General features: G+C 42.4%; 1 protein-coding gene across 12 annotated transcripts in view; it reads left to right on the forward strand.

Annotated features, from left to right (window-relative positions):
- The window catches only part of LOC119792461 (collagen alpha-1(XXIII) chain), a 196,655-nt gene that overhangs the window by 170,201 nt on the left and 2,400 nt on the right, over positions 1-24,054 (forward strand). For 5 of the 12 annotated variants that reach the window (XM_038299081.1, XM_038299085.1, XM_038299087.1 and 2 more), the window contains 21 exons: positions 1,306-1,380; positions 4,211-4,327; positions 14,429-14,455; positions 14,551-14,577; positions 14,687-14,740; positions 14,825-14,884; positions 15,012-15,056; positions 15,153-15,230; positions 15,343-15,366; positions 18,316-18,360; positions 20,593-20,637; positions 20,740-20,820; positions 20,904-20,957; positions 21,799-21,873; positions 21,948-21,974; positions 22,067-22,126; positions 22,210-22,281; positions 22,374-22,400; positions 22,481-22,534; positions 23,217-23,303; positions 23,493-23,591. In XM_038299081.1, the coding sequence (XP_038155009.1) occupies positions 1,306-1,380; positions 4,211-4,327; positions 14,429-14,455; positions 14,551-14,577; positions 14,687-14,740; positions 14,825-14,884; positions 15,012-15,056; positions 15,153-15,230; positions 15,343-15,366; positions 18,316-18,360; positions 20,593-20,637; positions 20,740-20,820; positions 20,904-20,957; positions 21,799-21,873; positions 21,948-21,974; positions 22,067-22,126; positions 22,210-22,281; positions 22,374-22,400; positions 22,481-22,534; positions 23,217-23,303; positions 23,493-23,591 (1,233 nt within the window). Of the gene's footprint in view, positions 1-968; positions 1,026-1,305; positions 1,381-4,210; positions 4,328-14,428; positions 14,456-14,550; positions 14,578-14,686; positions 14,741-14,824; positions 14,885-15,011; positions 15,057-15,152; positions 15,231-15,342; positions 15,367-18,315; positions 18,361-20,592; positions 20,638-20,739; positions 20,821-20,903; positions 20,958-21,798; positions 21,874-21,947; positions 21,975-22,066; positions 22,127-22,209; positions 22,282-22,373; positions 22,401-22,480; positions 22,535-23,216; positions 23,304-23,492; positions 23,592-24,054 lie in introns of all 12 variants that reach the window. The other 7 variants (XM_038299089.1, XM_038299090.1, XM_038299091.1 and 4 more) reach the window with 3 other exon arrangements.

Below are 24,054 nucleotides of genomic sequence, written 5' to 3' on the forward strand. Positions count from 1 at the left end.
GTCTGTGGTTCAAGAGTGGCTTGACACAAGGAATGCGACAGCAGAAACCCATGTCTTTCATACGTCTGTGTGTGGTGGTTCTTGAAGCACTCACTCCAGCTGCAGTCCACTCTTTGTGAATCTCCCCCACATTTTTGAAGGGGTTTTGTTTCACAATCCTCTCCAGGATGCGGTTATCTCTCTTGCTTGTACACTTTTTTCGACCACATCTTTTCCTTCCCTTCGCCTCTCTATTAATGTGCTTGGACACTGAGCTCTGTGAACAGCCAGCCTCTTTAGCGATGACCTTTTGTGTCTTGCCCTCCTTGTGCAAGGTGTCGATGGTCGTCTTTTGGACAACTGTCAAGTCAGCAGTCTTCCCCATGATTGTGTAGCCTATAGAACTAGACTGAAAGACCATTTAAAGGCTTTTGCAGGTGGTTTGAGTTAATTAGCTGATTAGAGTGTGGCACCAGGGGCCATCAATTTTGAACCTTTTCACAATATTCTAATTTTCTGATATGATGAATTTGAGATTTTCATTTGTTGTCATTTGTAATCATCAAAATTAAACAAAATAAACATCTGAAATATATGAGTTTGTATGTAATGTATGAATATAATATATAAGTTTCACTTTTTAAATGGAATTACTGAAATCAATCTACTTTTTCATGATATTCTAATTTTATGACCAGCACCTGTATTTTTAACACGAGGTAAAACCTCAAGGTAAAACCAGGTAGAGGGAGAATCATGCATAAAAAATGGCTTAAATTTTGGACTCTAAAGTCATTAGAGGAATAAGTGAGAACTCTTACAGCAAAAGTTGCTTTTATATTTTTGACTGATGAGGGCAGAATGATTTGGCTGACATACTTTTCAGATCTTTAACTATAAAAATAAGCAGCAACTGGTACGGATCTATCTGCAGGATGATTCAAGATTGGTTTGTGAGTTTTTGTTCAATGTTGGGCTTCTCTCCTCAGGGTCCTCCTAACTACACCACATACGCAGGTCTGCACAGTAATCAGATCGCTGTCAAGGTTTGTTACCCCCACAGAAATGCTCCGCAATCCTTCCAGCAGCCACCTCTCTGTGGCTGCACATCTGTCACTGTCTGCAGAAAGAGGACCACAACCTTCAGCTCTTTCTTACTTCTGTAGTCTGCTAATCTTCAGCATCTCTCTTTTCTCCTGCAGCGACCTGCTCCTTTACTCCTGAACTCACAGTTTAACACAAATATCCTTTTTCTCTTCTTATTTACCGCTATGATTTCTTCTCCTCTCCCTCTTTCTCTTTGACTGCACATCTGTTGCATCTTAGATGGTTTTCCCTCGATATGATCACGGCTTTCTCGCTGGAGAGCAGTCCAGCACCTTTCAGAGACGCTTTATGAAGGTAGACCTCAACTAAAAGGCATGTGCTTCCTCCTATAACACTTTCATCTCCTTTTAAACACTTTGTATGCTCTTATTCTAATTGTTTTTATTTTTCTTTCTTTTTGTTCTGCTACATGAAAAATAGGTTCATGCTTGTTTGATTTCCTTATCGTTTCGACTGTACTGTTTCCTTTAACTTGAAGATGAAGCAGATATGTTTGTGTTTGGATTATTAATGAACCCGTGATGATTAGTAACAGGCTTTAGATGCGGTCAGGAAATATATGTATATATGATTTTATTTTTTATTTTTTAAAAGACGAAAAAAAGCTTTTTAGCGTCTGTTTTAGTTACCTACAAAAAGTGGATTTGCTAATTTTTCCTCATATTTCTAAACATTTCAATGCACATTCATTTAAAATGTATGTGACTTCATTTTTCTTTATTTTTTCGGAGAGCTGCAAAATGAATATAATGATGATAATCACTCTGAAAATATTTTTTTTTTCCAATCTGCATGGATTGAATCCCCATTTGACTTTCCTCAACAAAGCAAACCATAATCCTCCAGATGCCAGCAGAGGTGGGAGCGTGCAGAGAAAGTGTCCCCACTGTAATTTTGGGGTATATTCGGAACATTAATGGTTTTCAGTTCTGCGTACAAATTTAAATATGCGTCTGATTTGGTTCTTTACATGTATTAAATCGGAAACAAATGCGAAAACAACTTTCTTTCAGTAAACAAAGCTGTTTGTTAAAATGTTACCATGACAAACAAGCTTAAAACAAAAATTGGATTAGTCAGTCTGGGTGTTTTACTGCGACTAAAAACCAATCTGACTCACTGGAGAACATCTGAGCAGATTCATCCTTACCGTAAAGTCGCAGTTCCAGTCTGCTTCTATTGAAGCAACACCCTAGTACTGCCTAAATTTGGTGAATAATCTCAACGTCCATGAAATCTACGGGGATTTCTCTTTTTTGATTGGATTTTACAAAATCATTCTGAATCAGGATTGCTATCAAAACAGAAATACAACAGACAGTTGACACCAGACTGCAGTTCTCCTGTATTCTGCAATAACCTGTTAGTTTGCAGAACAGTGCTTCCTGCAGTTCCTATGTTCTCTCAGCTGGTGCAGCAGACACACTTAGTGAAGGAAGATTCACATTATACAGGAAAGTATACAAAACATATCAAATGTTTTCAGATACATAGTAATTATTTACTTCAGAGTCTGTTATTAAAACTAAATTTCTTGCTTTTCAATGTATTCTATCTAGAGCGGATAATGCAGATTTTAATATAATAAATTGGGTAACGCATTGGGTAATTTTAGCATATATATATATATATATATAAGATAAAATGTATAAGTTATTACACAATATTATAATTTTGGAGAAGAAAAAGCACAAGAACCTCTTTTTAGTATATTTCTTTCCCCCAAACAGCGTCTTAAACACAATATTCATCTTTCCTTTTCACTCACGTTGTCTATAAACGGGATTATCGTGAAAAGAAACTTAAAGAAATCTTGGTGATAAAGGTAACCAAGATCCCTGTTTCTACTCAAAAATGGGGAAGACAAGAAAACATGGTATCTAATGAAAGCAGCTTGTGTTCTTCTTCATAAGGCAGAAATTTTATCCAAGAAAACATCTACTTTTATGAGCCTTATTATATCCAATATTACAGCAAGGAAAAAAAGGGAATGAGTGGAAACAGGCTGGACAAGATTGTTGGCTTTGCCAACATACTGGGAGAGAACTGAATTTTTCGGTTTTCTGGGCCGAAGTTAAGACTTTCCTTTATTTCTGACTCCACTTAGACAAATCTCACTTCGATTCAAGAAAAGATGACAAGTTAGCTGGAATCAGCATTTAGTTGCATGAATTTTCAGTTCAGGAATACATTATTCATCCCAAATGGAAATTAAATTATATAACTGACATTACAGGGGTTTCTTCACAGAGTTTTTGCAGAGATAATGATCTGCTGTAGTGGTCTGTCTTACTGCAACTCTGGAGAAGCTTCTGACTCAAGACACTGTGTAGTGTAACGTTCTACACTTTTTATTTTTTCATTTTATTACAAAAGGAGCCTTAAAACTCTGTTTTATTATAATGTTTTATGAGTCTTAAAAATTATTGTAAAATGATAGCCTTTCTTACGAAGAATAATAACTGTTTTGCCAGGATTATAACTGAATGAGCAGACATGCGGCTCCAGTGCTTATAAGTAGGCTCTAACATTGACATTAAATATATGTCTCTGAAAATTAAACCGTTGATCAGCTGTTTGCATGACAAAGCATGTTATAACAAAACATTTATTTTACTGAACACAAAAAAGTCAATGATACGTTGTCACACTTTCATTTTCCTTAACTCTGTACTCAATCTTTCTCAAGGCTTCAGTGGACTGTTGGGAGTCCTAAAACAGGAGCAGGTTAAAATATGTCTTTATAGCTTTTAGAAAACTTAATCCAGTGTTTCTATATGAGGCTTTGTTTGATTCTGGATTTATTTCAGAGCTTTTTACATTCTCATATAGGTGTCATTTATTTAGGATAAAACATTTACATTTAACCCATAGAGTTAGGTATTGATCCGTGTCTGCTGCCACCACCTGGACAAACACATTAAATGCACCTCTTTTAAAATAGTGGCTACAGTTAATGCTTTACTAATTTTTTTCTCTATCATGCTTCAAACATTGACTGTTTGCCGAAATTTGACTTGGTTTGACTTGTGAAAGTGTTGCTTTATTGTTCCCTTAATCAAAAACTAAAACAATCTAATATTTTCTTTTCCATTCTCCCTCTTATTATTGTCATATTCTTTAGGGTGATCAAGGCCAAGCTGGACCTGCCGGGCCTCCTGGTCCACCGGGTCCTCCCGGGCCCCGTGGCCCCCCAGGGAACACCGGGAAGGACGGGCCCCGTGGCCCTGCTGGAGAGGCGGTAAGAGCATCCCCCAATTTGGATGAACTCTGCTCACCTCACCACACTAAGGTTGCACCATAAATGCAGAGCTTTGGGTGAAGGCGATACACACCTATCATTTGGGCAAGGGTCTTCTATGTTAACTGTGGTGGACCCCAACCCCTGTTTGGCTTGATAGCTGTGGTTTACCTAAATGGAGAAAAAAAAAAAGAAATATCAACTCTAATTCAAGCCTCGTCTGTTTTTCTTAAGTCAGCAGCCACAAAGCTCTCTAAAACACGCAGCTTTCACCCACACTGCGTTACTATGCACACTGAAACAGATACGGCACTGTGGGGGGGGGTTAAGGTCAGGTTGGCCGCAGAAAACAATGGTGCGTTCCTTGCTGAGGCATGTTCTGTTTCTCAGAATTAACGTTTCTACTCCACAGAGTTGCATTGATCTGCTGTGTCAGCGTTAAGCCGTGGTTCCTGAATTTTATCTACTCTAAGGGATAATAGCCGTGTTAGTCTCTGACGCTGGACTACGAGGGATTTACATGAAAGATGTTGGTTGAGAGTTGAGAACGCAAGGCTGAAATGACCACAGAGATCAGCCAGATTAGCTCAGAAAGCGCCAAAAAACAGACGGGCCGAACAAAAGAGGGGCCATCATGTAACCTAGCCGGCTGCAAATAGTCTTCTCAAGTTGATTAAAGGCGTTGCGAAACCAAAACAGAAAAACAAAGCGGTGCAGAGAGCTGGTCCATGTTGTGGGCAGATGTCTAAGTTGGGCTGAGTAGGAGAAAGTGAGGGAACCTACCAGCATGAGGGTCCTCTTACCCAATGCTTGGAATTCAAATGCATTAAAAAAGTATTCATACCGCTGCAAAGATTTATTTTATCCATCCCCATAAGCTTGTAGGATAGATCAATAAAAAAGCTGTGTGTAACTGAGAAGAGAGAGGGTTAAGGTCTACTCTGTTTCACCACATCGCTGTTGGACACTTCAGCAGGATCTTCTAGTGGCTTTCTCTCAGCAGTTGAAGAATCTGAGCTGTGGATCTATCAGAAAACCTTTGGCTCCTTCCTGATTGATTCTGCTGGAGATATTTAAAGGTTTCTGTATTTTTTATCACCTAGAACCACATCAAACATCTCCACAGCTCTCACAGAAAATGTTCATAAGGTGTTGATCCTCTGCAAGGGGTCAAAGTTTCAGTTTCATTTTGAAATAAATTTCAGAGCTTTACGATTTAAACTTACAAAGCAGATGTTTGTTTTAACATCTTAATTCAAAGCTTGCATAAATTTTCAGTCCCTGTAATCGGGCTGACATCTGAACCAGGTTCTGTTCTGCACTCAAAAAGCCAGCTAGAAATTATTTGTAACGGCGATTTGTTTCCTGCTGCTGAGCAGGCTAGATCAAACGATGGGTTTGAGGTAAGAGTGGTGGGAAAATAAGTTAAAAGGCTGCAGGAGGATGGGAAGAAAAAGAGGACCAGAGAGCAACTCTCTGCATCAGGATGACAGCTTGTATGTGTAGAAGTGCAAGGAAAAGAAAAACAGCTGGGGAACATCTTGGTCGCCCCGGCACAATATTATACAAGAACTAGATGGAAAGTTAATACCCTCCGATGTATCTGCATTTATGTGAGTGCACTGAGCGATCAAGTAAACACTGCTCCTTGATTGCTGTGTGTGGCGCGTGATCGAGGGGCTTTTTCCCTCTAAGTTTCCTTTGTAACGGATGACTTCATAGCAGATATTCAGCCGTCCACCTGGCCCTCGACAACAGCCGATAAGTCTGTTTGCCTAAATGAGCCAAATCACTGATAGACAGATGGAGAAAAACATGGAAGGTGACATGAAGCAATGCTTTTCTTTGATGTTTTTTTTTTTCTCCAGGTCAGAGCTTCATATTTAAACCCCTACATTTGCTAAAAAAGAACCACAACACGATTTTTTGTAGTGAACACTGAAAAAACGCCGTAGCTTTCAAAAGCTATAGAGAAAGCATTCCCCTTTTCTGTACCTGTAAAATGTCCCCACATATAAAATGAAAGTAAATTTTCAAAATAAAGTGAAAGGGGCTGTTTAGTTGAATAATGATTTAAATAACCCAAAGGGATGTCTTAAATCTGGAATGCAAAAAGTTCTCTGATTCACTCCCTTTGAAACATTTAATCCTTTTATTTGTTTTTTAATAGTCATTAATCTTCCTGCTCTTCTACAACACACAGCCGCTAACATACAGTTTGTGCACTTTTCATGGTATGGCTGTTGTACTAATTTGGAGTTTTTAATTATTTATTGAACAACTGTCAGGAATCTTTAAGAAAGATCAAGTTAAAATGTAAATAGCCTACTGATTTTCGGTTGGATGTTTTAAAAACTGCTTTTATAGTCACAGAAGGACATTTGCATGATTATGGGAAGGTAGTTTAACCACTTCTGTTATCTTTTTTTTTTTTTTTTTAACAGTGTCCTGTCTGGCAATATGGCAATAAGAATGATTGTCTGAATGCCAAAAAAGAGCCCAACAGATTTTACTTTCACAAGTGGAGCAGTACGGCTATCGCCATAGTGTTCCGCTTGTTTTATGCATATAAATTGCTTTATTAAAATTATGCAGGGAGTTTTACAGATTATATGGACACTGCAATGGTAGAACAGGAGAGGAAAAACAGAAAAAAAGAGGAAAGCATAAAACGAAAGTTACGTATGTAACTACGGTTCTATGAATCCCAGATGACCGCCAGAGGGCGGTGCTGAAAGCACTGAATGTTCCCTTCGGGCATGCGCAGTTCGAGTAATTATACCAACAGAGTCACACCTGTGACACCGGATGACCACTCAGAAGCTATATAGCCTGGTGTCATCCTTTGCTCTGCTCCTACAGAATCTTCTCGCAAAAGCAAGGATTCTGAGTGACAGAGAAGCTCTGGCGGTCATCCGGGATTCATAGAACAGTAGTTACATACGTAACTTTCGTTCTATTTCATCCCTACTGACCGCCAGAGGGCGGTGCTGAAAGCACTGAATGACTAATGCCAACGATGTCACAAGGAATCCTGAGCACATACCTCACAGAGGAGGCCCAGCAGAACCTTGTAAAAGGACCTGACCCAGGGGATGAGGGGCAGCCACATTGACACTGTAGAACCTGGTGAAGGTGGTTGGGGAAGCCCATGAAGCAGCAGCACATATAGCTTCCAGCGGAACCCCTCTCAAAGCAGCCCAGGAAGCGGTGACGCTCCTGGTGGAATGTGCTCTCACACCGACTGGCAGGGAGCAGTGACCTGCAGCGTAGGCGTGGCAGATGACACTCACAATCCAATGGGACAGACGCTGTTTAGAAACAGGACAGCCTAACCTTGGACCCCCATAGCATAGGAAAAGCTGGTCCGAGCGTCTCAGATTGGCGGTGGCTGCAATGTATGCCTCCAACGCTCTTACTGGGCACAACAACTCCGACTCATTCTCAGTTGTACCAGATTGAGGCTGAAACCGAGCGAGCCGCAATGGCTGGTTACGGTGAAAAGGAGACAACACCTTAGGCACAAACGCAGTATTAGGCCACAGGGTAACACCAGAGCCATCTGGATTCCACCTGATACACCTAGGGCTGACAGAAAGAGCATGTAGCTCGCTGACTCTCTTAGCTGAGACGATAGCCATCAGGAAAGCAGCCTTGCAGGAAAGCCACTTGAGTTCTGCTTGTGCCAAAGGCTCGAATGGAGGGTGGCACAGAGCTGTGAGAACCAATGGCAGATCCCAATCTGGGGCTCGTGGGGCTGGCCGCTGGCACAACCTACGAGCACCACGCAGAAAAAGTGAAACCAGTTCATGGCGCCCCACTGTACGGTTGTCAACAGTTCGGTGAAGACATGAAATTGCTGCAACATACACTTTAAGGGTCGAAGGAGAGCGGCCCTTATCAAGGAGAGACTGGAGGAACTCCAAAATAGTGGGCACCGAGCAGGAAAGCGGGTTCTCATTGTGGGCAGAGCACCACTGAGAAAAGAGGCGCCATCTGTTAGCATACTGCAGCCGAGTGGAGGAAGCCCTAGCACTCAATACGGTGTGTCTCACGGTGTCTGAACACCCAGTCAGCCTCCCAGGGGCCATGCCCACAGCTGGAGACGTTGAGGGTTGGGGTGCCATATCTGTCCCCCCAACTGAGACAGCAGATCCCTCCTTGCTGGAAGACGCCATGGAGTACCGTGACACAGACTCCAAAGCAGCGGGAACCACGGCCGCGCTGGCCAGAACGGAGCTACCAGCAACACTCTGTGGCCCTGCTCGAGAACCCTCCGTAGAGTCGGCCAAACCAGTGAGAGGGGTGGAAAGGCATACAGGAGAACCTGCGGCCATGGATGAGCCAGTGCATCCTGGCCCAGTGCGCCCGCCATCCCGGTTAGGGAATACCATAGGGGGCAATGGGTCGACTCCTCTGTGGCGAACAGATCTACCTCTGCCTGCCCAAAGAGGTTCCAGATTATGCGCACTACGTCGGGGTGAAGAGACCACTCTCCCGGAGCAGGTGCCTGGCGGGATAGAGAGTCCGCAACCTGGTTCTGCCGTCCTGGCAGATACGCTGCGCGCAGGGTACACAGACGGGGATACGCCCATTCCAGGAGATCCCTCGACACCTTCAAGAGACGTGCTGACCTGGTGCCACCTTGGTGGTTTATATGATAAACAACAGAGGTGTTGTCTGTCCGAATCAGCACGTTCCTTCCCTCTAGGTGGGGCAGAAGGCACCTGAGGGCCATGTGCACAGCCCGCAGCTCCAGCACATTTATGTGTTCGGTGCGCTCCCTTGGGTCCCAGAGACCCCGAACAGCTCTGTGTTGCCACACGGCACCCCAGCTCATGAGGCTGGCATCCGTGGTGACCACCTCCCTTCGACACACTACTAGCCCCATTGGAACACCACTGGACAAAAGGGTCCCGTCTCGCCAAGGAGCCAGGGCATGGAGGCAGCTCCTGGTCACCATTAGCCTGCGATGCCTGTGCAGCCTGGCGTCTAGGCGAAAGCTCTTGAGCCATCGCTGCAAAGGACGCAGAAGGAGCAGCCCTAAGGGCACGACACGAGTGACTGATGTCAGTTTGCCCAGCATTCGCAGGAAGGTGATGTAGGGAAACTCCCTGCCCAGTCTGAATCGACGGACAAGCTGGAGTATGTCGTCCACCCTGCAAACAGATGGACGGGCCATCATGGTAGCAGAGTCCAGATGCATCCCAAGAAAGGTGGTTGTCTGAGATGGAACCAGACAACTCTTTGCCAAGTTGACTTTGAGGCCTAACATTGACACATGAAGTAGAAGCTGGGACGTATCCCTTGAGGCAGCTACCTGAGAGGGAGCACAAAGAAGCCAATCGTCCAGGTATGGCAGAATCCTGACTCCGGAGGCCTGTAGAGGTGAGAGGGCTGCTTTCACGCATCGAGTAAACACCCTCGGGGAAAGGGAGAGCCCGAATGGGAGCACCCGGAATTGCCAATGGCGCCCCCGATAGGCGAACCTGAGAAAACGGCGATGTTCTGCCGCAATAGGCACGTGAAAGTAGGCGTCTGTCAGATCTACTGATGTAAACCAATCTCCCGCCACAATGGTCTGAAGGACCTCTGTTATGGTGAGCATGTGGAAGGGAAGGACCTTCAGGTACCGATTCAGTCCCCTTAGATCTAAAATGGGGCGAAAACCGCCGGTCTTCTTGGCCACAAGGAAGTATGTGGAGTAGTAGCCTCTGGGTTGCTGCAGAGGATCTACAGACTCGATTGCCCCCTTGCCCAGGAGGGCGGAAAGCTCCTGGTCTAGTGCCTGAGATTTCACCGGGTCTGTGATGACAGTCATCTTGACCCGGTGTGAGAGGGGGGGCCGCCGTCGGAACTGGAGCCTGTAGCCATTGGTTAAGGTGGCAACCACCCATGGATCTACGGCATGAGCAGCCCAGAAATTCAGCTGCTGATGGGAAAAATGTCCGACGGCTGGCCCGGTGGCATCATCTTCTATCCCCACGGCCCCTGGGGGCTCTGGGGGGAGGGCGTCCAGGATTTGAGGCCCGGGTCTGTCTAACAGGGCGGCAGACTGGCTCACGAAAGTCCCTTCTCGGTCTCTGCCGCACATCATGGGGATAGGAACCAACAGGTCTGCCACCGGTCTGAGGTCATGGCTGAACGCTGGGGGTAGTGGCAGGGCAGCCCGAACGCTGGGGAAAGGCAGGTATGCTCCTGCGAAGGCCGGAAAGCTGCTGGCTAGTCTGACGTGCCTGAGCAGTCCGTTCCAGCGCCTCCAAGGCAGCTGATCCAAACAGCTCCCCTGGTACAACCGGGACACCCCTGAGGGTCCTACGGCATGCTTCAGTCAGAGGAGACTGTGCCAACCAGACCTGTCTACGAGCTTGGACAAGGAAAGACATGACCCGTCCAAGCTCTCTGGTCATCAGCGCGAAGGCCTGCAGCGCTGCATCACTATAACCAATCGCCGCACTTGCACCACCAGTGTCCTGAACAGATGCAGACAGGGCAAACATGAGGTGCGCCAGAGAATTGCCAAGGCGGCCAGCACGCGCTCCTGCATTGTACGCCTTACAGAGGAGGTCATCTGTAACCCGACATTGAGTCCGCGGGCACCGGACATCAGGACGCAGGGCTTCATCTGGTGACACAATCAGTGAAGCAACAGCTGGTTCAATTGCTGGCATACGGTCCAGGCCGGCCTTCACTGACTCATGCATGGCAGCTAATACACGACCATCCGAAGAGAGACGCGACAGCGCTCTCGGTTCCCGCCAACAGGCGTGTAACTCCTTCAGGTACTCCTCTGATGGAGGTACAGAAAAGGGAGTAGGAGCCCTTCCACGTCTGAAAAAAGCACTGCCAGAGCTGGATGCCTCTCCTTGTGGGAGTTCCAGCTGCAGCTGCTTCAGGGCCATAGACATGACCTCCCGCATGGAACCATCACCGGCCTCTCCAACCGCACTCTGAGATGAAAATGAACCAGCCTCAGAGGCTTGAGAGGACCCTGCCTCCTCCTCATCTCTAAAATGAGAAGCGGAGGCAGCCAGAGAGATAACGTCATCCTCTACAACCAGCTCGGGCATTGGTGGGGAAGAGAGCCCAACCACTGGGAGCGAGGGATCAGATTGCCGTGTCTGCAACAAGGACTTCATCTCTGCCAGCTCTGCTGACAACTGCTCCACCCTTGTGGACAGGCCCTGGTCAGGTTTGGCCCGCTTCCTCCGGGGGAGGGGCACAGATGCTGTGGTCCCACCACGGTGCTTAGAACGCTTGGGGGGAACCACCTGCCCAGAGGGCGGAAGGTCCGAGCCCTCCTGGGGGCACAACTGGGCCAACCGGGCCACCCTCACTGCATGGGGCATAAAGCTGCAGTTCATACAGGGGTTCTCAGACAGCGCCTCCAAAAGGTGCTCATGTCCAAGGCAGGTAGGGCACAGGTCGTGGCCATCCTCTGCCTGCAGGGCAGCCCCACAATCTATGCAGCTGTGAGAGCCATCCATGTCGAAGGCCGACAAGGCTTAAAGAACAGAAAGTTATCGAAAATCGGGAGAGGGGGCGCAAACGCAGCCGTCACCAATTACAGCAGAGAAACGAAAGAGGCTGCGAGCACAAGGCAGCCGATACTGGGAGAGGGGGCGAGAACCGCTACCGTCACCAGGTATAAAACCAATAAACCAAAAAAGCTAACAACGTTAGCTGTATGGAAACTTAAGTTGGAAGTAGGAGCGAACAACGCTGCCGTCACCAATTATAGCGGATAAAACAAGAGAGGCTGCGGACACAAGGCGGCCGATACCGGGAGAGGGGGCGAGATACGCTACCGTCACCAGGTATAAAAGCAATAAACAAAAAAAGCTAACAACGTTAGCTGTATGGCAACTTAAGTAGGGAGTAGGAGCGATAAACGCTGCCGTCACCAATTAAGAGAGCAGACCAACGAAAAGGCTGCAAAAAAAGGTTGATATTGGGAGAGGGGGCGAAAACGCTGCCGTCACCATTTATAATTAAGCAGACCGATGAAGAAGGCTGCAAACAAACCAAAAAAGGCTAACAACGTTAGCCGTCTCCAACTTCGGCAACGAAGTAGACCACACTTGGTTGGGAGAGGGGGCGAAAACCGCGGCCGTCAGTAATTATAGCAGCGCAGACCGGTGAAAAAAAGGATGCAAAAGTAGGGAATATACTGGGAGAGGGGGCGAAAACCGCTGCCGTCACCAGGTATAACACCAACAAACTAAAGAAGCTAACTACGTTAGCCGTATATAACTTCGGCAGTGAAGTTATTCACACTGGGAGTAGGGGCGAAAACGCTGCCGTCACCAGTTCGGAACAAAACAGCACGAAGCTGTAGGTAAAAAGCTAAAGTCGTGAGCCGGGAGAGGGGGCGCGGACGCTACCATCACCAGCAAACAACTCACTTACCTTCCGTAATCTTCAGAATCGGACCGTTGCAGCCCTGGGAGGGCGGAGAATAACCGCAACTCCGGTCAAGAGACAGGGGCTTCAGACAACGGGGAAGTTAGCGAACCGCTTGCGAGAAGAAAAAAAGGAGCAGAGCAAAGGATGACACCAGGCTATATAGCTTCTGAGTGGTCATCCGGTGTCACAGGTGTGACTCTGTTGGTATAATTACTCGAACTGCGCATGCCCGAAGGGAACATTCAGTGCTTTCAGCACCGCCCTCTGGCGGTCAGTAGGGATGAAATAGAAACACAGGCCCATCCTGACCCCTCTGGTGAAGCTGATGTAGAACCACCCAGAGGTGTCAAATAACAAATTACAAATACTGTTATCTTAGATAAGTAGAAATTTTGGCTATCAATACTTTACTGGAATAATAATTTTTTAGACAACTTTTAACTTCTACTCCTTACACGTTACTCGTTAGTTTTGTTTCATTAAAGTTCGTTTGTGTTATGGCCTCTTGGTATTTAAAACAATAAAGTCCATCAAAATAATGTTTTATCCAGATAATTCAGTTCTTTGTGGTTGGAATCTGTACTGCACCAATTTTTTGTTCACCACATACCAATTAAATTGTTTTCAAGATGATGCAAAGTTAAATTTGAGACTGTTACCATTAGTTATAAAACTAAGAAAATTAATCATAAGGAAGTTATCGTCCAGAAAATGTTCCTTTAACAGGGTAGCGCAATAATCAGTATGTGGTTTAAGCATCTTTAAAAAAAATTTCCTGCATTACTTTTACATTTATACTTTTACTTAAGTAAAACACTTAAGTTGATGCTCTTCTAAAGTGTTTTTAAACAATAGGATTTATACTTCTATTTGAGTAATAAACTTTTGACACCATTTGAACCACCACTGCATACTCACCTTTTAGGAAAGATGGTAACAGGGAAAGCTCCCTCCCTCCATTTAAAAAAACAGATTTTTTTGCTGATTTTTACCACCAATCTGAGACCTAATGATTATTTTACCATTTCAAACACTTTGCAAGTTTAAACAGCAGCACACTGGAATCCAATCCTACCTCATCACATTATGGCCAAATCGTTAAACCTCAATAGACCATAAAAACCTTTCCTTTCAAGGTTGTTATCTTGTCTGCAACTGTCAATCTGATCTCTTTGAAACTAATGTTCATCCAGAGATTGTCAGAGTGGTGTCAGATTGGAACAACATGTGCAAATACGTTGGTAATTCAAATCTACAATAAGCCTTTTTTGGATCTCCTCAAAGGTATTTAGGATTTCCCAATTTTCTGATTTATTGGTCAATTGAATGATTCTAGTCAAAAAAGTTTGATACCGGAAAAGAGAAACTATTAGCTGCAATCAATAACGATAACTCAGAAGTTAAGCCTTGTCAGGTTAAAGACACCACGAATCCAGCTCTACTTATCAGAGGTTTTATTTTTAAGTCTTTGCATGGATTTTAGATATTGTCCTTTTTTTAAATGCATTAATTTAGTGTAATATATAATGATACCAACCAGGAAACATTTCTGTAGCTTCTAATCCCACAGCTACAGTACTGAATGTCTCAAGGATGAATGACTTCTTTAAAACCTCAGTCAACGCTGACATCTAGTGATTAAATTTGTGAAGTACATTTTTCCATCTCAGTACAGCTTCTCTGTGTCCTCTGCAGGGTTTGCCTGGTCGTGATGGTGTAGAGGTAAGTTACCTTTATTGTTTTTTGTGCCCAATCTTAAGTCAAAGGCAATATTTATGTCAATTATTTTGTTCATTTATTTTTCTATTTTATCTCAGGGACCGCAGGGAGCCCCTGGGAAGCCGGTATATATAAATAATAATTTATCCTTTTGGACTGAGCTTACTTATTCTTCCTGTATGAGTTTTTTAAACTTTGCTCTCTTCACATTTATCAATCTCTACTGACTGGCAGGGAGAAGATGGAGAACCTGGCTATCCAGGACAGCAGGGTCCTCCAGGGCCAAGGGTAAAACCAAGCTTCTCTGATGCTTAATGTTACTATTTTGAACTCATTTAAAGCATAAATCCTATCTTTTTTTTTATAAACCAGGGGGAACCAGGTACTGGAGAAAAGGGAGAGAGAGGCATGGATGGACTACCAGGAATAAAGGTTAAAAAAAAGGATCTTTAAACAGTGACCATCACTACAATATTAACTCATTTGCATGATTCCCATTCAATACAAACAATAAGAATGCACAAAGTGTTATTTGATTTAACCTTTACTCATCACACAGGGTGATAAAGGAGAGGCAGGAGAGCAAGGACCACAGGGACCCATGGTGTGTTTTTATTTCTGTCTTGAATCCTTTATACTCCCTGTTTTTGTTGCCGGGTGTGTAAATGATATGCGTTCTTTATTCCAAACCTCGCTGCAGGGTTATCCTGGTGAAAAGGGTGCTGCAGGCTCCTCAGATATTGTTGATTTCAACGGGAAGCTTCTAGATGCTTTCCAGGTGAGTTTAATCACATATGATCCAATAGAACCTCCGCACAGGGCTGCACAGTGAAATGTAAGGAAACCTAAGCTGATATGAAAGTTTCTATGTCGCTGTCTCTTCCTGACAGGCCATCAAAACCATCAGTGTTTCGGTAACCTGCCGCTGCTGCTGCATGGTTTTTGGTGGCGTGGCAAATCACTAACACCACTTTTCCTGCTTGTATCAGCGTACACTTTGTGTGTTTCCACCGCACATCACACCTGCCTCAACAGTGTTTTATTTCTGCATTTTTTTTTGTGCATTATGTCAATATTTCTGTCATCAGATGTATTGGATGTCACTATACAGGCCACATCTAGAGAGGCTCACTGAAAGCTAGGGTCTGTTCGGTTCTAGCGCATTCATTTGGGATACAACACACAAGAGGAGTTAATATATAGCAGCTGTGTTGTTTATCAGATAAATGCACAGCCTGCAGGCATGTGTTTAACCATGCAGAACAATCAGCAGGGTTTGTTAAAAGGTTCTAAGTGTGCTGCAGTGTTGTGTAACTCTCACTAAAGTAGAGGATGGAGTGTTTTCTCTGTGATTTTGGTTTTCTCATACAATCCTCATATGTAAACACAATCCCTTAACTTGTTACAACCACAAGACTCAATGTATTTTATTGTGATTTCATGGACCAAACCAACACAGCGTTGTATGTAACTGGAAATTTATAAAAAAAGGAAAACAGGATTAATTGTTTTCAGACAAAAATTCTAAAAAAAAATTTGACTTGCACTACCGTTGTGCATCCTTAGTCACTGTTTTGCATAAGTAGAACCCCCTTTTTCTGCAATTAAAGCTGCACGCCTCTCAGAATATAGCTATCAACTTTATGCTTCTAAAATTAAATATATTTTTTTGCAAAATGGAGGCAAATAATTTATGAATATCTGTTTTTAAGTATTGAAGCTAACTTTCAATTAGGTTTAGTTCTAGCTCAGGATTCTGCAACCTATGGCTGTGGAGGCCCTTTATACACTTGACAATTGTTCTTCATTACTTTGGCTAAAAATTATGAAGAGCCAGATAATCTTGACCAATTGCATTGGATTTCCTAAATAAATTAAGTCTAAATATAACAGAAATGTATTTTTTATCTTTTAAGTGGGAAGAATTTATTTTTTTTCTTTTAACCTAATTCACCAATCCATTTAAAATATATTTATTCTATTTTCATACGTATTTTTGCCTCATTTTAAAACTTTGGAAATGGGGATAATTTCAATAAATCTTTGGTATATATGTCTTTAAAAAAAGGTAATGTTATGTTTACGGCCCTGAAAATGTTTTTTACTGAATGTAAAAATGTCTCTTTGGATTGTAAAGGGGAGTGGCGACATAGTGGTTAGGGCATACAGTAGAGCTTTGAATCCTGAGGTTCTGAGTTTGAGCTCCACTGTAACAGACAGCAACAATGGATTCACCTAATTGGATTTTATTTAATCATTTGGTCATTTTAGAAAGCATTTGTTAGCACTAAATTGTATGACAGGGGTATTAAAGTAAAAGTGGGCTGAATATAAATCTACAAAGATATTTTTCGGGGTTTTTTTAATTGCAAAAAGAAACTTCTTTCACTTTAACATCAAGATTACACTCTGCTTTGTGTTGGTTAATCACATATAATAACAAGAAAATACAATGAGTTTTGGTTGTCAAAAAGAAGCAACTTAAAAAAAACAAGCTGTTTATACAGGAGCAGGAAATCAGAATAAAAAGGCACAACGGCCCTTTTATTACAGTCACATGCCTGACTTGATACACTTGATCCCCATTTTGCCCTGGACCGGGGTTTACATGCTACTGACAGATGACTATCTTCACAGTGGTGTTTGCATTTGATTAAAAACATGTAAGAGCCGATTCCCTTTGGGTCCTGATCTGAAACGAGCTGCTGCAGAGTCACAGCCCAGCAGCCTCAGATGGCTTCAAAGCAGATGTTGAAAACACCAACTGAAGATCATATCACAAAGCTCTCGCCAAGGAGGATCAGCCTACCCAACAGTCTACTCAAAAGGCCTCTGCTGGACCTCTTAATGTGCATAATTCACTCGCCGGCCACCCATGTTGCATTTGGATCAATTCACTTGTTTGTGTGAGAAGCAGGTTCTGGTGTTTCATCTGCGCTGACATGTTATGCACTAATGAATCTGGTGTAAAACAACTGTTTTTGGTTTTTGAGTCTGCTCTTCATTCTGGTTGCATGAGTAGCGCTCACTAATCTATGATGAAATACTCCAAATTGAACGGTGTCGAGTAAAGATCTCCTGATTCCAAGGATTTTATGGAGAACCGAGAGGGAGACCAGCACCTCTGGGAGGCAGCGTGGTTTCCCTTATTATTACTTCAAGATGGCCGCAGCCTTCAGAGGAAGGCGTAACAAGTGTACCGCTGGGGACATGGAGATTAAGGAGCATGATTAAAAAGAGGCTGCTATACAAAGCAGACATCAGGGAGAGAATATGCCAACCATCTATCTCCCATCCAGGGCTGTATGAAGTCAAATGAATGTTTGGCTTCCACTCCTTTCCCCCCAGTCTGCATCAAAACAATCAGCAGCATGAAAAATGACACCAGATTGTTGTGCAGTGCTGCACATCCATTTCACATTATCTGGGAGATAAAATGGCTTCAAGTTGTTTTTGATCAGCATAGGTATGAACATGAGGTGTTTACTACTATATTTACATGGAAAGTGATGAGTAGCATGCAAAACCAAGGGGGGTTGTATTTATTATGCATCGTGTGCAGCCCTTCCAGAGAGCTTGTTTTATTTACAGCACTTGACTGAATTTAAATGGCGAATACTTTTTTCTTTAAGAGGCCAACATGGAATATCATTACCCAACAAGCCATGTCACAAAAGGCTCTTAACATTTTTCAGAAAGATCATTCTAAGGCTAACAAATTCTCTGGATGTAAGTGTTGTGTCTACAGAAGCTGGGATGCATTCTCTCCACTTGAAAAGCAACAAAAACATTTGTTATAGCAGCTTTAATGTGATTAATCTGGAGTAAAATTGAACACATCCCATTTGTCTGATTGTCTCTAGGGTCCACCTGGACCACCAGGACCTCCCGGCCCTCAAGGGGAAAAGGTAAGAAAACACAAATCCTTATTATATTGGAACTTTATCAGCTTTTAAAGGTAGACACATCATAATGGCTCTTTTTAGAGCTTTATTTACCTTTAATGTGATAATTATGCTGTAAATCTTAACTGAAAAAAGTGACATTTTAAAAAAGGGTGCAATAACCTGAATATAGATGTGCATAAAAAGATATAATTCAGTCTCCTTGTGTTAACACCTACCATCAGATACAGTAAATATGATACTTTTGAAATTAGGGTACATTTTTCCTGCAGAATCGATAAAGTATATATATATTTTTTATTGCCTATTTGAACTTTTTTGAATTCCCAGTTTTCAGAGAGAATACTAAGGATCATGAGGATATATTTGTATAAAATTTTCCATTAGATGAATGATATAAAAGGTTTCACAGTGGTACAACAATACCACGGGATGTGGAGTACAGTCATTAGTTTTAATTGGAGGAAATGTTGGACAACAGTAGCATTCCATAACATAGAATGAATGGAAATACAAGAAAGAAAATGCAGCAGAAATTTTTGCCAAGCATTGGTTTTGTTTTGCAACCTTCTCCTGGATTCTCTGTACGTTCGGACTAAGAAGTAAAACAGGAACCGTTCTGCAGCAACAGTTAACATGTTTTTGGCAGCATTTTCTTTATTTATATTTATTTCAGATTGAATCACTGTCTGTATCAAAGTTAGCGAAATGAGAACAAGTTTCAGTTAAAAGGGAAACATGAGAGACAATTAATTCAGCAGTATCACATTGAGTCTAACCATCACCATATGGACCATGGTCTAAATCGCCATAGCAATGACAGCAAATTCAAGTTTTAGGATGGAGTAGTTAAATCGAGATTGTGACTTGCACTTTTGCATAACTAGAACCACCTTTTTCTGCAATTAAAGCTGCAAGCCTTTCAGAATATAACTATCAACTTTATGCATCTAAAATGAAATATTTATTTTTGCAAAATGGAGGCAAAGCATATATGAATATCTGTTTTTAAGTATTGAAGTATTGAACAGTAGTTAAATTGAGATTTTAAACAAGTGGAAAATCTGTGGTGTCACATGAGGAGAGCTGAGAATAGCAAACTTGTTTAAAATGCAAGTAATTTTGAGAACTTTTTGCTTAATTAAGTAGACAAACAGATGTTAAGAGTATTCTTCACTTCAGTAGAAGTGTATAAACCTATGGAAAAAAGAAGATTCTGGTCAAAGTAAAAGTACCAATTGAATTCCTTTACTTTATAGTTATAACGAACAATTTTTATATTCTGTTTTTGCCTTAAATCATACAAAATTCTTTAAAAAAACACTTCTGTTCACAGAAAAAGAGTTAATTCATGAAAATGTTTTATCGTTATCTCCCTTTTATCTCCTCTTTCTTTCATCTTTTCTCCTTTTTTCTGTTTTTCCTCTCCTATTCTACCTACATTGCAGTTTCCATATAATCTGTAAAACTCCCTGCATAATTATAATAAAGCAATTTATATGCATAAATCAAACGGAACACTATGGCGAAAGCCGTACTGCTCCACTTGTGAAAGTAAATGGTGTTGGTAGAAAGAACATTTAAAAAAAAAAAAGGACTGACTTGTCCTGTCCTGCCCTAAACTAAAAATTTCAGTCAGGATCATTTAAATTTAACTTAACAGAAATGCAACTACATGAGTAGATGAACACTTTTGGATCTCCGATATTTACTGCATTACGGTTACATATACCTTTAAAATAGAAAAGAACTGGAGCATACTCAACATCTGAATGTAAAATCTAGTAAAGGGGGAATTAGATGGGAATGTCATGAATATCTTAACCCGATCCGTTATGTGTAATGTCTCCCCGCTCCTCCAGTCTGTAAGCAAACTGGGCTCCAGAGACAGATTCTCTCACGCTCCTGATTTAAGCTCAGAGTAAAAAGTACAGATATTTGCCTTCAAATATAGAAAGTAAAATAAATACGGAAGTAAAGTACTGATACAAAGACAAAAGTTAGATAGGCTCTGTAGACAAATATCATCAAGCCAAGATGTGATGATGGAAAAGTTGAACCAGCAGAGATTCTGTCCAAACAGCTTCACCAAAGTATAGTTTTCAGTTTTTTGCTTTTTTTCATCTGATTCAATAGCGTGCTTTTTTAAGATCCACTGTAGATATTTATGTATCGGTGAGGCCTTTTAAATCCATGCGATAAGTAACATAACTATGCCTCTTTATCCTGAATTAGGGAGAGCTTGGATTACCTGGGCCTGCAGGAGTAGATGGAGAAAAGGTACAATACCTGCAAACTCAATGTTTTAAAGAACGCCAATCAAAACTTGCAGTTATCTTATTGTCCTTAAAATGGAATTCCCTCTGGTGTTTTCACCATCAGGGATCCAAAGGTGATGTGGGTGAAACAGGACCTCCTGGTGAGAGAGGAGAGAAAGGAGAGATGGGTCTGTCTGGACCTTCTGTAAGTTGTGACGGTAAAAGTGTTTCTTTGAAGCGTCATACAGTGAGCTGTGAAAATAACGTTTTTTTTTCTACGTGGATCAGGGGATGGATGGACACAAAGGGGAAAAAGGTGACTGCAGACTGGATGACAACCTGGTTAGTATTAAAAAAAAACACATGAACACTAATTAATGTGTCAGATCCACACAGACATGTTAATTCAGCAGCTTTATGCATTTATTTTAGAAATAACAGAGTAACAATGGGCTGAGACACATTTAATAACCTGATGAACCGGAAACTATTAGTGTTATAGTAGTGCATTTGGTATATAGGGCTGCTCAGTACGGAGTGGTTAGCACTGCTGCCTTGCAGCAAAAAGGTTGCGGGTTTGATTCCTGAACCATTGTCTTTTTGCATGGAGTTTGCATGTTCTCCCTGAGCATGTGTGGGTTCTCTCCGGGTACTCCGGCTTCCTCCACAGTCCAAAAACATGACTGTTAATTGGCTTCTCCTGTTTGTCTCTGTGTTGCTCTGCGATGGACTGGCGACCTGTCCAGGGTGGACCCGCCTCTCGCCCTGTAGACACCTTTAGATAGGCACCAGCTTCCCTCATGACCCCACTCGGGATAAAGTGTGACGGGAAATGGATGGATGGATAATTGAATTATGATTACTATTCATTTATCCATCTACTTTTACAAGTTTAAAACTTTAAAGTATTTTAGTGAAATTTTATTCGATAGACCAACACAAAGCATGGAAAAAGATTTCGGAATAATAGGAAAGCTGTGCAACTTAGATCTGTGTTCAGCCCAAATCTATATTAGGTTTAGTCAGTGCTGCACCTTTATTGAAACTTTTATTACAACATCAACTATTACAGCTCTGGTTAAAAGTTCACGGTTGTTATCGTCCTGTTGGAGGATGGGCATCTGCTCCCATATGAAATCCTCTCAAGAGTCTCCCTTATTTCTTTTACTTCTCTCCCCGTCAGATTCAGATGATTTCTCAGCCGGGGCCTCCTGGTCCCCCTGGACCTCCAGGAGTACCTGGGTCTCCAGGATCCATGGTAAGTATTCCCATCCAGGTTTTCATCCGGCTTTATGAGCCATTTGGATGCTGACACTGTGCCATGTTTTTCAGGGGCTGCATGGTATGCCTGGTCCTAAGGTAAGCTTAGAGGGCTTGGTGAAATTGGTTAAGTGATGAAGTTAGATGAGTAGGTTTGGATCTAAGTGCTAATTTATGTTGTCACCATTCAGGGTGAGCCAGGAATCGGGATTAAAGGAGAGAAGGGAGAACATGGGGCTCCTGGATACAAGGTAAGGCACCGTTTTACTAATAAAGTTATTTACATGTTATGTCATGTGTATTATGCAGCACTGATAGTTAACTTATACTACAGGGACTGGACGGCCACCAGGGTCCACCTGGGGCTCCTGGGTTAGTGGGCCTCCCAGGCGCAAAGGGAGAAAAGGTAAACCCATCTTCACCTCTGTAGTATATGTTTCATAAACCTAATTTGATTCCTGTTGGAAATAAAAAGCATGATTTTTCACTTGTTTGCAGGGTCGACCAGGGGAACCGGGTCTAGATGTGAGTTTATTGAAAGGAAATTAACCGATTGCTTTTTCTTAAAAACATGCATTGAGCCTGATTTTCTGCTCTTCATTCAGGGTTTTCCAGGTCTGAGAGGAGAAAAAGGCGACCGAGGGGAAAAAGGAGACAAGGTTAGTCTGAATGGTACAGATATACCGGGATGTTTTGGCATCCATAGAGAGGATGCTTAAAAAAATATTACCTACACTTTTAGATAGATCAAAGCTTTTAGAAACATTATTTTCTTTTCCGGGGGTTAAAATATGCTGCGATCCAGAGTACTTTTTGTCTCAGCTTCAAGTCTTTATTCTAGAGGAGGACTCCTAGATGCAGAGTGAGCAAAGCTCCAGAAAGGTGCACAAAAACCTCAAAATTTTACCTTTAGTGAACACAAAGGAAGAATGGCATCAGGAAAGAGCAGTTTATGTTCTACAAACACAAATATGTACGCATGTAGGGCTTGTTAAATGCTTTTTGGACTAAAACGGTTACTTTTGGTGAGGGACTTTGGCCTGAAGCAAAGAATAAATGTGAAGAAAAACACGGTGGAGGGTCTGTGCTGCAGTGGGCCTGTTCCTCTTTCAAAGACCCTAGTTATAAAGCATAACATTCAGAAACCAATAAACCTGCAGGTTTAACCTAAAATCATTAAAGTACAAATTTCTTTAAGCTTTTTACCCATACCGGGAGAAGCCATATTCTCTTCTTCCTTCTTAACATGGAGAATTTAATGCTATAATTCCAGACTCCTGCCTTTTCTTTTGTCCTTATAATCACTGTGTGGTTCTGATTGCTGCCTTCTCCGTGTTCCAGGGTGACAGAGGGACGGTCGGGAAGAGAGGTCTGAAGGGTAGCAAGGGAGAGCAGGGTCCTCCAGGACTGGACCAGCCGTGTCCTGTGGTACGTCCCCATCAGACGCCTCCAAACACACAGACACATGTCCTTGTTCAAGCTGCAAACAATATTCTCAGCCTTCTCTTTTCATCTTTAATGGCTTTTCTTCTCTTTTACTCTGTTATTCACTCTCTATGCTGGTTTTCTGAGTTTCTTGCTTAATGCTGTAAATGAGTAACCGAAACCTTCTGACAGGGCTGTGATGAAAGTAAAGATCACTCTGTGAAGGCAGGGCTTTCTTCCCCTGAAACTGCTCCTCTTCCTCCTTCTGGCCCCGAGGCCCCCTGTCCTGTGGTACAGTATCTTTCTTTCTTTCTTCGCTCTAACTTCCTACATTCACTCGTTTTTCATCTATCACAGTGTTTATTTTACAGCCTGAATACTCCTGTACCTTCCTAACATTGTCTCTTCTCCCACAATACATTGTAAGGTTTGCAGCCCTTACTGGCTGCCTGGTAGTATTTATCTTTACTGCTCAACCCATAAACCTGTTTGCTGAAGGCAGAGACTGAAGTTCCCATTATAAATAGCTGCTGAGAGAGATTAGGGGTTTTGCATCTTATCTTAAGGAAAACAAGAAGTTACAAGTTATAAGCTAAAAACTCAGAAAAGGCTCTTAAAAAAAAGGGGTAGACATTACAAAAATGCTTAAGCTGCATATTCTAAAGGATTATATTCATTGATTAAAGGCTTGGTAATGATTGTGGCATTAGGGTTTTTTTTTGTTTGTTTTAAGGCAATCGTTTTTATCAGATTT

The sequence above is a fragment of the Cyprinodon tularosa genome, unplaced genomic scaffold (assembly GCF_016077235.1).
Source record: "Cyprinodon tularosa strain WSP-4 unplaced genomic scaffold, ASM1607723v1 ctg42, whole genome shotgun sequence".
Classification (NCBI taxonomy): domain Eukaryota; kingdom Metazoa; phylum Chordata; class Actinopteri; order Cyprinodontiformes; family Cyprinodontidae; genus Cyprinodon; species Cyprinodon tularosa.